Source organism: Geotrypetes seraphini, chromosome 11 (assembly GCF_902459505.1).
Source record: "Geotrypetes seraphini chromosome 11, aGeoSer1.1, whole genome shotgun sequence".
Lineage (NCBI taxonomy): Eukaryota > Metazoa > Chordata > Amphibia > Gymnophiona > Dermophiidae > Geotrypetes > Geotrypetes seraphini.
Genome location: NC_047094.1, coordinates 9826415 through 9838912, shown reverse-complemented (window position 1 = coordinate 9838912; position 12498 = coordinate 9826415). Strand labels below are relative to the sequence as shown.

Below are 12498 nucleotides of genomic sequence, written 5' to 3'. Positions count from 1 at the left end.
CCAAGGGTTCTGAAAGAATTAAAGGAGGAGATAGCGGAACTACTGCAGCAAATTTGCAACCTATCCCTGAAAACAGGAGTGATTCTGGAGGATTGGAAGATAGCCAACGTCACGCTCATCTTTAAAAAGGGATCAAGAGGTGACCCGGGAAACTACAGGCCAGTGAGTCTCACCTTGGTTCCGGGGAAAATGGCGGAAGCACTGATAAAAAAGAACATCGATGAACATTTGGAAAGAAACGAACTTCTGATAACCAGCCAACATGGTTTCTGCAGGGGGAGATCGTGCCTAACTAACTTATTGCACTTCTTCGAAGGAATTAACAAACAGATGAACAAAGGAGACCCCATAGACATCATATACCTGGATTTCCAAAAAGCCTTTGACAAGGTGTCTCACGAGCGTCTACTCCGGAAACTGAAGAACCATGGGGTGGACGGAGACGTACATAGATGAATCAGAAACTGGTTGGCGGGTAGGAAACAGAGGGTAGGTGTGAAGGGCCACTACTCGGACTGGAGGAGGGTCACGAGTGATGTTCCGCAGGGCTCGGTGCTCGGGCTGCTGCTATTTAATATATTCATAAATGATCCAGAAACAGGGACGAAGTGTGAGATAATAAAATTTGCGGATGACACCAAACTATTTAGTGGAGCTCGGACTAAAGAGGACTGCAAAGAATTGTAAAGGGACTTGAGCAAACTAGGGGAATGGGCAACGAGATGGCAGATGAAGTTCAACATTGAGAAATGTAAAGTATTGCATCTGGGAAGCAGAAACCCGAGGTACAACTATACAATGGGAGGGATGTTAGTGAACGAGAGTACCCAAGAAGGGACTTGGGGGTAATGGTGGACATGACAATGAAGCCGATGGCACAGTGAGCAGCGGCCGCTAAGAGAGCGAATAGAAAGCGAGGTATAATCAAAAAGGGTATTACGACCAGGACGAAAGAAGTTATCCTGCCACTGTATCAGGAAATGGTGCGCCCGCATCTGGAATACTGCGTCCAATATTGTCGCCGTACCTTAAGAAGGATATGGCGTTACTCGAGAGGGTTCAGAGGAGAGCGACACGTCTGATAAAAGGGATGGAAAACCTTTCATACGCCGAGAGATTGGAGAAACTGGGTCTCTTTTCCCTGGAGAAGAGGAGACTTAGAGGGGATATGATAGAGACTTATAAGATCATGAGGGGCATAGAGAAGGACAGATTCTTCAAACTTTCAAAAAATATAAGAACAAGAGGGCATTCAGAAAAACTGAAAGGGGACAGATTCAAGACAAATGCTAGGAAGTTCTTCTTTACCCAGCGTGTGGTGGACACCTGGAATGCGCTGCCAGAGGACGTAATAGGGCAGAGTAAGGTATTGGTGTTTAAGAAAGGATTGGACAATTTCCTGCTGGAAAAGGGGATAGAAAGGTATAAATAAAGGATCACTGCACAGTTCCTGGACCTGTTGGGCCACCGCATGAGCGGGCTGCTGGGCAAGATGGACCTCAGGTCTGACCCAGCAGAGGCATTGCTTATGTTCTTATGTGTAGGGTCCCCGCTCTTCAGAAGGTGGATTTTCTTTAATGCAACATTTTATTGACTGAATAAAGTGCCCACATCTTGTACGCCTGTTCCCTAGCATATGTCCATAAAATAATTTGGAAAACAGCTTGCTAAAAATTAATGCATTATTATTTAAAAAATAAAGACAAATATGGACGCTACTTCTACACTCTGTTGGGGGCTGAGCATCCATCCTTACAAGGAGACAGAACACCTTTTTTTTTTTTTGTTTTAAATAAATAGAACTTGATTTATGTAATAATTATTCTTAAGTCAAATATTTAAACTGCAATGTACTAGAATAAAAAGCACCTACAAAGTTTCAATTACTAGGTCTTTATAGCTGTGCCAAACTGAGATCTGAAAAATAAGTGTGTAAACAGGCCACTCTTAGGAAGGGAAGCAAAGAAATAAAGTTGCAATACAGCTGCCCGTAAAATGTGTGGTGCTTTCTCCAAGTGGATTCTACTGGCTTCAACGCCCAGAAAGAAAAGGCCTTCATTGCACAACTCTCATTTGGTCTTTGATGCTAATGTCTCCACTGTATAATTCCTTGCACTTATCCACAGTGAAAGGTGGCACAGATAAGGAAACCTAGGAAATGTCCAATTAATCAATCAATATAAGATGCAAGATAGAGTCGGGTGTTGTTCACTTGATGCAGGTTTTGTCAGTTTGCAAAGCACTGCTCATAAGGGAAGTGAGGTGGTCTCTGCAATCCCCACCCCCACCCCACTCCCCCGAGTGTCTTTTGATCCCCCCCCCCCTTCCCAGTAAGTAACCATGAAGAATACCTTCCTAAAATCCAAATTACTCAGCCCTCCACAGCAATCCAACTGTAACGCGGGAACTGCTAGCGCTAAAGAGCCCACAGGGTCCACCCGATCGCTCACGACCACCGCCATGAATAGCCTTTAGGCGGGGTTAAAGCGCCTCAGCCCACACGGCGGGAACACGTGGCTCCCCCTGAGCGAGCGACAGGCCACTTCCGCAAACCCGGCCGCCGTCCTCCCATTGGCCCGGCCGAGCAGCTCGGGGGATCCGATTGGTCCGACTCCTGCGCTGGAGCTCGCGCGCAGGCCCCAGGCGGCCGTTGAAGCTATTGTTAGCTCGGAAGCAGGAACTAGGCAAACGCCTGCTACAGCCTGGCTTCTCGGGGCAGTGGCAGTGGCAGACGTCGTTGCCTGGAATCAATTACCCGTGTTTGGCTTTCAAGCCCCTTCCCTTGTTTAAAAGCAGACGGAAAACCCAGTCCTTAACCTCACTCCTCTGCCCTCAAACCCGGACCCCTTAACGGTATCCATGATATCCTGTTTGTCAGTTTAGATTGTAAGCTCTTTGGAGCAGGGACTGTTTTCTTCTTTGCGACTCTGTACAGCGCTGTGTGCGTTTGGTAGCGCTATAGAAATACAGTAATTCATAGTAATAGTGTGAAGAGTTTCAGTCTTTGGGAAGCAGAACTGAGCTTGTGATGTCATAATGCCTCATTCCACCAATAAGAGCCAACCTCATCAGTGATGTCACAATGGCTTGATTGTCCTGTTCTCCCTCTGCATTCCAACCCAGCCAGCAGATTAACCCTTCCCCTTAACTATCCATGACATCCTGTTTGTTTAGATTGTAAGCTCTTTGGAGAAGGGACTGTCTTCTTTGTGACTCTGTACAGCACTGCATGTGTCTGGTAGCATTATGAAAATAATTCATAGTAGTAGTGTGAAGAGTTTCAGTCTTTGGAAAACAGAGCTGAGCTTGTGATGTCATAATGCCTCATTCCACCAATAAGAGCCAACCTCATCAGTGATGTCACAATGGCTTGATTGTCCTGTTCTCCCTCTGCATTCCAACCCAGCCAGCAGATTAACCCTTCCCCTTAACTGTATCCATGACATCCTGTTTGTTTGTCTTGGCTGTTTAGATTGTAAGCTCTTTCCAGCAGGGACTGTCTTCTTCCTTGTGACTCTGTACAGTGCTGTGTACGTCTGGTAGCGCTATAGAAATAATAGTTCTAGTTGCAAACCTAATCTTAAAAAAAACACACCCAGTTTGAGCCCCCTTAAATCTAATTGCACCACTTTCTCTCCTGAAATAGCCAGAATTCATGCTATTCTGGAATAATGAGGACTCATACTTTTGTTTGAAAGAAAAAAAAAATAGCTTCCACAAATTCCAAATTTTGGAAACAAGATGGGTCCTAATTCCCTATCCTTTTCCCCTTCAGTGATACATGTTGTACTCACTTTCATTCTCTTGCTAGACTGACCGGGTCACTGACCTCCTTGTTATGCTGTCAGTCCTAAAAGCTACAGGACAGGTCATGCATTGCACAACTGTCTGGGTAGGTTGCAGCTGCCTTGGTGTGTTATGGCAGCTGTTCAGGATGAATGCTCATTGTCTAAAACCTAAGAGTACTTGAGGCATGGGGAGGAAGTCTGGATGTTTTCCTTTTGCTGAAGTGACCCTCAATTTCAAATTTAATGAGAAGTGATCAGAGCTATATAATGATTTACATTGTTTTACATGATTGCTTTTAGGTAACACCATTTTGGACGATAAGGGGAAGCAGTTTATAAATGTTACAGAGCTGCCAAATTACCCATTTCTAAATTGAATAATCTAAGGAATACTTTTTTACAGAAAGGTTGTAGAGGTGGTGGGACAAAGACTGTCTGAATTCAAGAAAGTGTGGGACAACACGTGGGATCTCAGAGAGAGAGGAGGAGATAGTGATTGCTTCAGATGGGCAGACTGGATGGGCCATTTGGCTTTTATCTGCCATCAAGTTTCTATAACTATCAAGTTCTATGACATCACAATGTAGGTGTAAAGAGCCTTAGCCTATAGGAAGAGGAGATGCAAATGTTAAGAGTCTTAGCCAATAGGGAGAGGAGGATATAGTGGATGGGCACACTGGATGGGCTATTTGGTCTTTATCTGCCAGGGGTTCCCAAACCTCAGCCAGTCAGATTTTCTGGAAGCACTGCATGCAAATCAATCTCATGAATATTCATTGAAGATATCCTGGCTGGGATTCCCCCAGGACAAGTTTGGGAACCACTGGTTCTAAACGGAGAATCACCACAATCTGTAAACATGAGGCTTTCAACTATCTGTATCAGTCCAGTCTTTGGGACACACCCAGCCAGTCCAGCTTTCAGGATACCCATGATGAATATGCATGAGACAAATCTACATACAATATAGGTAGGGCACACGTTTATCTCATGCATATTCATTGCGGATATCCTGAAAATCTGACTGGCTAGGTGTGTCCCAAGGGTTGGGTTAACACCCTTTATCTATTTGGATTGGAACAAAATCCCCATCTCCCCCCCCAAAAAAAAAGTATTAAGAAAGAATTGAGAATGACCCATTTGGGGGTCTTTTTTTCTTTTTTTCTGCATTTGAAGTGACCGGATTGTGGTGACTGCAGCTTGTCTGTCAGTATTTCTCTGATTGGACCAGCTGGAAGAAAAAGGAGTGGCCAGTTTCACAGCTGAATGGCATCCCATGCTCATCCCTTTCAATGCACCGCAGCCTGTGTGAAAGAGGGATAAACAGAAAGGGATGCTTTCTTTTCCACTTGCTCTAAGATGAATTTGCAGTTTGAGAAGCTGCTCTGATTTTAAGAGTGTGCCTGCTCTGTCTTGCATTTTGTAGAAGACCCTGAGCTCTTTCAGAAGTCATATGGGTACACAGATCTGTACAGGCCACAATGCAACTTGTTCTGTTGAATGGAAACAATAGCGGTTCTGTGCTTGTTGCAGGTTTCCGGGTCTCATTGCGTCTTGTCAGGTAGAAACCGACGTTTCAGCCACCTGACAAGATGCAGTGAGACCCGAAAACCTGCAGCAAGCACAATGCCAGCTGCAGAAACCCTGAGAGAACAGGGAGAACGTCTTTAAACCCACCAGAGACTTTTCCATTCTATGGAAAAAAAGAGACCGACTGACTTTCACAACAAAATTCAAATTTCTGACCAACTGACTTTCCCCGCCACATTTCAGATTGGTGGACTGCCCTGTTCCCAATCAGGTCAGTAAACCCACTGTTTACAAAGACAAACTGCAGAGCTCACAGCATACCCTGAAGAAAGCCACAGCATGGTGGCTGAAACATCGGTTTCTAGACACAGCGAGACCCGGAAACCTGCAACCAGCACAATGTCAACTGCGGAAACCCTGAGATGTCTCTGGCTTCCATCTTCTTCCAAAGGCTGACAGAACCTAATATGGCCTCTGCAACCGGATTTTCAAATGTGTGCACTGTAGCAGTATCCTTAGACGGGCGTCTTCTCGAAATAAAGCGTTCTACTTTGCAGTTCCAAATTTATGGAACCATATGCCACGAGAGTTGAGATCAGAGGCAAATTAAAAAAAATTTAAAAATTATGGGCTCCTTTTATCAAGGTGCGGTAGGCGGTTAACGTGCGAAATACCGCGCGTTCAACCGCCTGCCGCGCTAGTCGCTAATGCCTCCATTGACCAGGCGTTAGTTTTTTGGCTTGTCGCAGGGATTAGCGCGTGATGAAATGTCCGACGCGCTAACCCCCCTTGATAAAAGGAGCCCTATGTTAAAAACAGTTTGTTTTAAAAGAAGCATTCGGGCATGATTTAAGTCAATCCGATATTACTCATATACTCTGAAATGTTCTTGATCTTCAGTTAGAAGTCGGGTGGAATTTTAAAGCTCAATGGTATTGTATGATCTTACTTAGGAGTGAATGCTTTTTGTAAGCGTGAATGTTCCTTAGTACGTTTGCTGTTTATATGAGCTAGGTCTATACTATCTAATTTTATTTTATTTTACTTTTAATGCATTCAGTTTGCAATTACACTCAGGTAGCAAAGCATTAGGAAGTAAAAAATGATTTTTCGGTGTCCCGCAGAGGCAGAGCTGGAATCCTAGTGTACAGGCTCATGTTTCTGCACACTGCTTCCCTGCGCTAAGGGCCAGATGAAACGAGAGCCAGTCGTGAGAGTTGTCTTTATATATAACAAACAGGTGTTTAAGCCTGTTACATTAACGGGTGCTAGAATATATATCTGTCTGTCTTTCTGTGTCTCTCCCTGCCCCTGTCTCTTTCTTCCTTTCTGTTTCTCTCCTTTCTTTCTATCTCTCTCCCTCCCGCTGTCTGTCTTTCTTTCTTTCTGTCTCTCTCCCTGCCTGCTGTCTTTTGTTCTCGTGCGCTGCCTGCCTGTCTTTCTTTGATCACGGATCACGCAGGTAGGAGTGCGCATGCATACTTAGGGTTTTATTATTAGTGATTTGCATTTTTTAAAACCCTTTTATGGATGACAAATTTTTATTTTTTTTTTTAGCTTTTCACATATTATACAGCCCAAAATAAAGTCACATCACCTCTTGGCCACCTCTGCCCACCTTCATTCTTTATTTAATTTCACTACCAAAACATTTAAACTGCTTAAAATCTGCCTCCCCCCCAAAGCAAACTCCCCTGTCCCACAGCACACCCCTCCCCCCAAAGCAAAGCAAGTTCACTCCCTGGCCCCCTTTCCCTCTCCCCCCCCTTCCTGTGCAGCAGCAGCATTTCCCTCCCCCCTTCCCTGTGCAGCAGCAGCATTCCCTCCTCCTCCAATCCCCTGTGTAGTGCTTGGGGCCGGTTCTGTACGTCGGGTGCCAAGGGCAGTGCTCAGGGCTTTCCTCTTCGTTGGCTTGCTGGTCCTCGGAGCGGCATGCAGGGCTACTGGTGCAGTGGGGGATCCCCCGGTTTTGCAGTGTCAGATCCGGCGCTAGTCGGGGTCGCTGATGCTGGCCTCCTCTCGTTGGGTCCCCACGCCGTCTGTGCATGCCGTGCATGAGGCCGCCAGTCCCGCCTCCTTTTTCTGCAGTTTGTATCTCCCGCCAGTACTGTTGGCTGCCTCGGCCCAGCTGGTTCCTAGACTGAACAGCGTGGGCCCCTTGCAGCAGGAGCTGAAAGCAGCGCTGGGGGGAGGGACGCTTACAGGGATCCTGTCCCTGGTGCAGAAGGAGCGGGCGGTGGGGAGGGCTATAGACATTGTATGCGTGCATGCGCACTCCTGCCGGCCATGGACCTACAGATGAGGGATCACGGATCACGCAGGTAAGAGTGCGCATGCGCGCTTAGGGTTTTATTACAGTAGATATGAGAACAGGTTTCAAACACAGCTCTAGTGTTTTAATTAAATTGAGAGGAAAAGATCTCAGATGCCTGCGCTGAATTAGAATAGAGATTCGCAGGTCAAGTTATCTTTCATTGATCGGAAAAACTTCTCAATTGATAAACATGAAATGTATAATAAATACTTGAAAATATTGATAATTCTTTTAAATAGCTTTTAAACCAGCAGTAAAAAAAGCATTAAATCAATGCACTTAAATCAAAGCTTGAAACTATTGTAAAACCCGACAGGACCTGTTTCACCAACGTTCTTGGCTTCTTCAGGGAACGTAAATACTAAAAAGAGACAAGTGCTGGTGAAAATATTGCCTTAAAATCACCAAACGTTGTTAACTATATTACAAAATTACATTGTACTCACTGTGTACAGCTTGACTGTCACTCCAATTCAAAATGGCGTCAGTGAATATCAGACGCCGAGCATGCGCTTTAAAACTAACGGAATGTGTGACGCCATGGCCCATTTAAAAAAGGAACCACTACTAGAAAATCTTCATTGTGATTTTTTTTTTTTTTTTACTGAAACAAGGGGATCAAACAAAGGAATTCCAGTCAACTGAACTGTTCAAACCAGAAGGTTGTAGAGAATTTAGCCTGAAGGGCCGCCGTGATTCGCGCAGTAATAATTTTCTTTGACGATCACCTCCCCGAACACACCTCTCTTCTTTATCAATGCATAGACATTTTAAATCTTCAAATCTGTGCTTAAAATGTATACAATGATCCACTATCGGGGCATTGGATTTACCTTTTTTAAGATGAGATTTATGCTCACACATTCTGCCAACTTGTATATGGCTAAATTTGAAGACATTTGGCTATTTCACTCTCATTTTTTGAATCGTTATTCGAATTCAGCGCAGTTCATCTGAGATCTTTTCCTTTCAATTGAATTAAAACACTAGAGCTGTGTTTGAAACCTGTTCTCATATTTGTTTATAGCAATTGAGGTTTCTTCCATGGTTTCATGAGTTGGTGTTTCTTTATATAAAACAGCCAAATGCCTTGAACTGGCCAGGTTAGAGTTTGCATGCTGTGGACCCCAGCTCAGGTTGTGCAGCTCTTTAAATGCATTTCAGAATTTCATTATATGTCTTAATAAGGCAAAGAGTCTAAATGGATGTGCAGACATACATGGAATCAGTAAAGCAGGATTTAATCAAGTTTTGTGTGCATTGTATACAATTAGCATTCAGAATTGTGCCCTTTTTCGAATTAATGAGTATTGCAAAATAATTGTCTTTTATTTTTATCATCTATTAAACATACAATACATTATCCTAACAGAGTATTAGGGTCTATCGAACATATTCTCTGTTCTTTTTTTTGCCCTTAATAGCCGCTAAACATTCCCATGGTAACAGAGGGACTACAACGATGATTATTATTATTACTACCATTTTAAGCTTATTGCACAAGAACTGGAACCAGTATCTACGTATAAAGCAAAAGTAAGCATAAGGGGCTACTGATGTTTTGGAGCAAAGAAAATAAAAATAAAAATCCTCACTTCCCGCTGTGTCTTTGGGGGGTGGGGGGTGTTTATATAGAGCATATTTATAGAGTAGGTTTATGTATGTGTATGTCTGTTGGTTATGTTTGTGTGCATGTGCATTTATGGTTCGTGTGTGTGTGTCCGGTACCTTTTTTATTTACATTTTACTTCAGAAGAAAACATAGATGATAAAGGGGATGGCACTCCTCTCGTATGAGGAAAGACTAAAATGGTTAGGGCTCTTCAGCTTGGAAAAGAGACGGCTGAGGGGAGATAGGATTGAAGTCTACAAAATCCTGAGTGGAGTAGAACGGGGTACAAGTGGATCGATTTTTCACTCCGTCAAAAATTACAAAGACATGGGGACACTCAATTAAGTTACAGGGAAATACTCTTAAAACCAATAGGAGGAATATTTTTTTCACTCAGAGAATAGTTAAGCTCTGGAACGTGTTGCCAGAGGTTTTGGTAAGAGCGGATAACGTAGCTGGTTTTAAGAAAGTTCCTGGAGGAAAAGTCCATAGTCTGTTATTGAGAAAGACGTGGGGGAAGCCACTGCTTGCCCTGGAAATGTACTATGGAATGTTACTACTCTGGGGATTCCCCCTTCCTCTCTCCCTCCCCTGCCCTGCATGTCTCTGCATCCAGTCTCACTCCCTCCCTGCCAGGTTCTGTACCCTGTCCCCCCCTCCCACCCAATGACTTGCAGGCCTCCACCTGGCCTGCCGTGAGACCTGGTGGTCCATTGGTGGCTGGGACAGGAGGGATCCCTCCCACCTCCTGTCCCAGCTGATTCTAAGAATTTTTACCTCCCTTCTGCCTCCCCCGCATACTTTTAGTATCCCTGGTGGTCCAGCGGTGAATCGTGGCAGAAGAGACCTTCCTTTGCTCCTGTCCATGCAGATCCGATAGGTGACTGGCTGCTGAAAGTTCATGGCAGTAAATCAGCTAGTGGCAGGCCAGCAACAGGTATGAGATGGGGGCGGGTCAGCGCTGACCCAAAATAATCTGAGACCCCATATTTGGGCCATTTTTTGGCCCCAAAATCTCAGTTTACATTCGATCATACACGGTACGTTTTAGCTGCACAACTGGGGATTGGGGGAGGTGCAGAAAATTCCCCCCTACAATGACAAAAGGAGAAATGTAGACGCTAAGAATTTGCCTTCTGAGAAATATGGAGTAAGAAAGTACAGTCAGGGCTGGTTTCCAGGGCAGTCAATATTCATCACATAGATTTGATTACATTTGGTAAATTTTCCAGTGGAACTATTTATGAGCAGAAGGTTCCTATGACATGGAACGACCTGGATCACAGCAGCTTATTAATCATGAATTAAGTGCATGTTGTACACATAGCAGCCTACGTGCTCATAATGGAGGAATAATGCAGGCATCAAACAGAACATTTTTGACATCTTCTCACATGCAGCTTAGGACACCAACCTCATAATATCTTTGCCCTAGAAAGCAGATCCATCCGTGGAGCTGAGCCCCACCATATTGATTCATAGGCCATGCATGCAAAACTCATGGAAGTGCAGCATGAACAATCCATAGGACCAGCCTATATGTACCCGAGGACAAATGAAACATAGAAACATGATGGCAGATAAAGGCCAAATGGCCCATCTCCATCATCCACTATCTCCTTCTCTCCCTATTGGCTATGGCTCTTAACATTTGCATCTCCTCTTCCTATTGGCTAAGGCTCTTCACACCTGCATTGTGAGGTCATAGAGCTTTATGGTTATAGAAACATGATGGCAGATAAAGGCCAAATGGCCCATCTGCAGCATCCACTATCTCCTCCTCTCCCTATTGGCTAAGGCTCTTAACATTTGCATCTCCTCTCCCTATTGGCTAAGGCTCTTCACACCTGCATTGTGAGGTCATAGAGCTTTATGGTTATAGAAACATGAAGGCAGATAAAGGCCAAATGGCCCATCCGCAGCATCCACTATCTCCTCCTCTCCCTAATGGTAAGGCTCTAAACATTTGCATCTCCTCTTCCTATAGGCTAAGGCTCTTTACACCTGCATTGTGAGGTCATAGAACTTTATGGTTATAGAAACATGATGGCAGATAAAGGCCAAATGGCCCATCCAGTCTGCCCATCCACAGTAACGAATATCTCTTTCTCTCTCTGAGAGTTCCCATGTGCCTATCCCAGGCCCTGTCTCCACAACCTCTTCCGGGAGACTGTTCCATGCATCTACCACCCTTTCTTGCAGAATTTGGGGGTTAGTTTCACTGTGCTCCAAGCATGTTTTGATGCAAAACAAAACAAAAAAAGCAAAAATATAAAAGTAAATATTGACTGCTGGCTTATGTCTCCAATTCTGGTAGCCTCAGAGAGCAATCCTATTGGATAATATTTCAGCTTTGCTCATTTATTACAGAACTGTAAACAAAAGGATACTTCGTTGTCCAAAATTGAGACTTTTTTTTTTTTTTTTTTTTAAGAGCAATTAAAAGAAACTTGCGATTCCATGGCAGCGAAGTGCAGAGGTACAAATGGGCACACTGGGTGACTTATTTCTGCCAACATTGTCTATGACGGCAAACCAAAAATTCTGGAATCTTATTTGAGTGGGTTGGGCAATCAAAGCTAAGGTCCAAATGGCAGTCCCAGGCCAACCAAAGCCAAATCAGCACTCGCCCAGAAATCCAGAGGAGATATATGACACTGGAGCAGAGAGACTGATAGCGCATCTCAGAAGAGAGACCTCGAGGTGATTGTGTCTAAGGATCGCGAGGCGGAAAAACAAGGTGACAAGGCTGTGGCTGGAGCCAGTAGGATGCTAGATAAGGTTACCAGGAGTCCGGATTTACCAGGACATGCCCTCTTTTTAAAGGGCATGTCTGGGCGTCTTTTCAAAACTGGGCACTTATTCCGGGTTTTGAAAAGCAGATTGCGTCAGGAGAGGCGTCTACGCTTGCAACACAGTGATGTCATCACTTCGCATGCGCTGGTGCCCTCCCTCCCGACGAGTAGGCTGAGGGGGGCGGAGCTAGGGGGTGAGGCTTAGGCGTGGCGTGGGCGTAATGGAGCAGGGATGGTTGGAACTGGGGGGGGCGGGTCTACGGGTCGTAAAATCTGGAACACCTACATAAAGAGGTATAACTAGCAAAAGAAAGGAGGTGTCGCTCCTGCACAAATTACCGGAGGTGTCCCATTTAGAGGACTGAGTTCAGTTTTGGAGGCTGTTATCTTGCTCAGGACATGAGAAAGACTTGAAGCAGTTTAGAGAAAAGTGACAAAAATGATATAGGGTTTGCGTGA

At 44.6% G+C, this 12498-nt stretch overlaps 1 protein-coding gene across 3 annotated transcripts in view; it reads right to left on the bottom strand.

The window, feature by feature from the left end:
* Window positions 1-2534, bottom strand: part of PEMT (phosphatidylethanolamine N-methyltransferase) — a 156889-nt gene extending 154355 nt beyond the window's left edge. For 2 of the 3 annotated variants that reach the window (XR_004536508.1, XM_033914942.1), the window contains exon 1: window positions 2352-2534. Coding sequence is in view for 1 of the 3 variants with exons in the window: in XM_033914942.1 (XP_033770833.1) it covers window positions 2352-2462 (111 nt within the window). In the remaining 2 variants the exon portion in view is untranslated. The remainder of the gene's footprint in view (window positions 1-2351) is intronic. The other variant, XM_033914944.1, reaches the window with a different exon arrangement.
* Between the last annotated feature and the right edge of the window lie 9964 nt (window positions 2535-12498).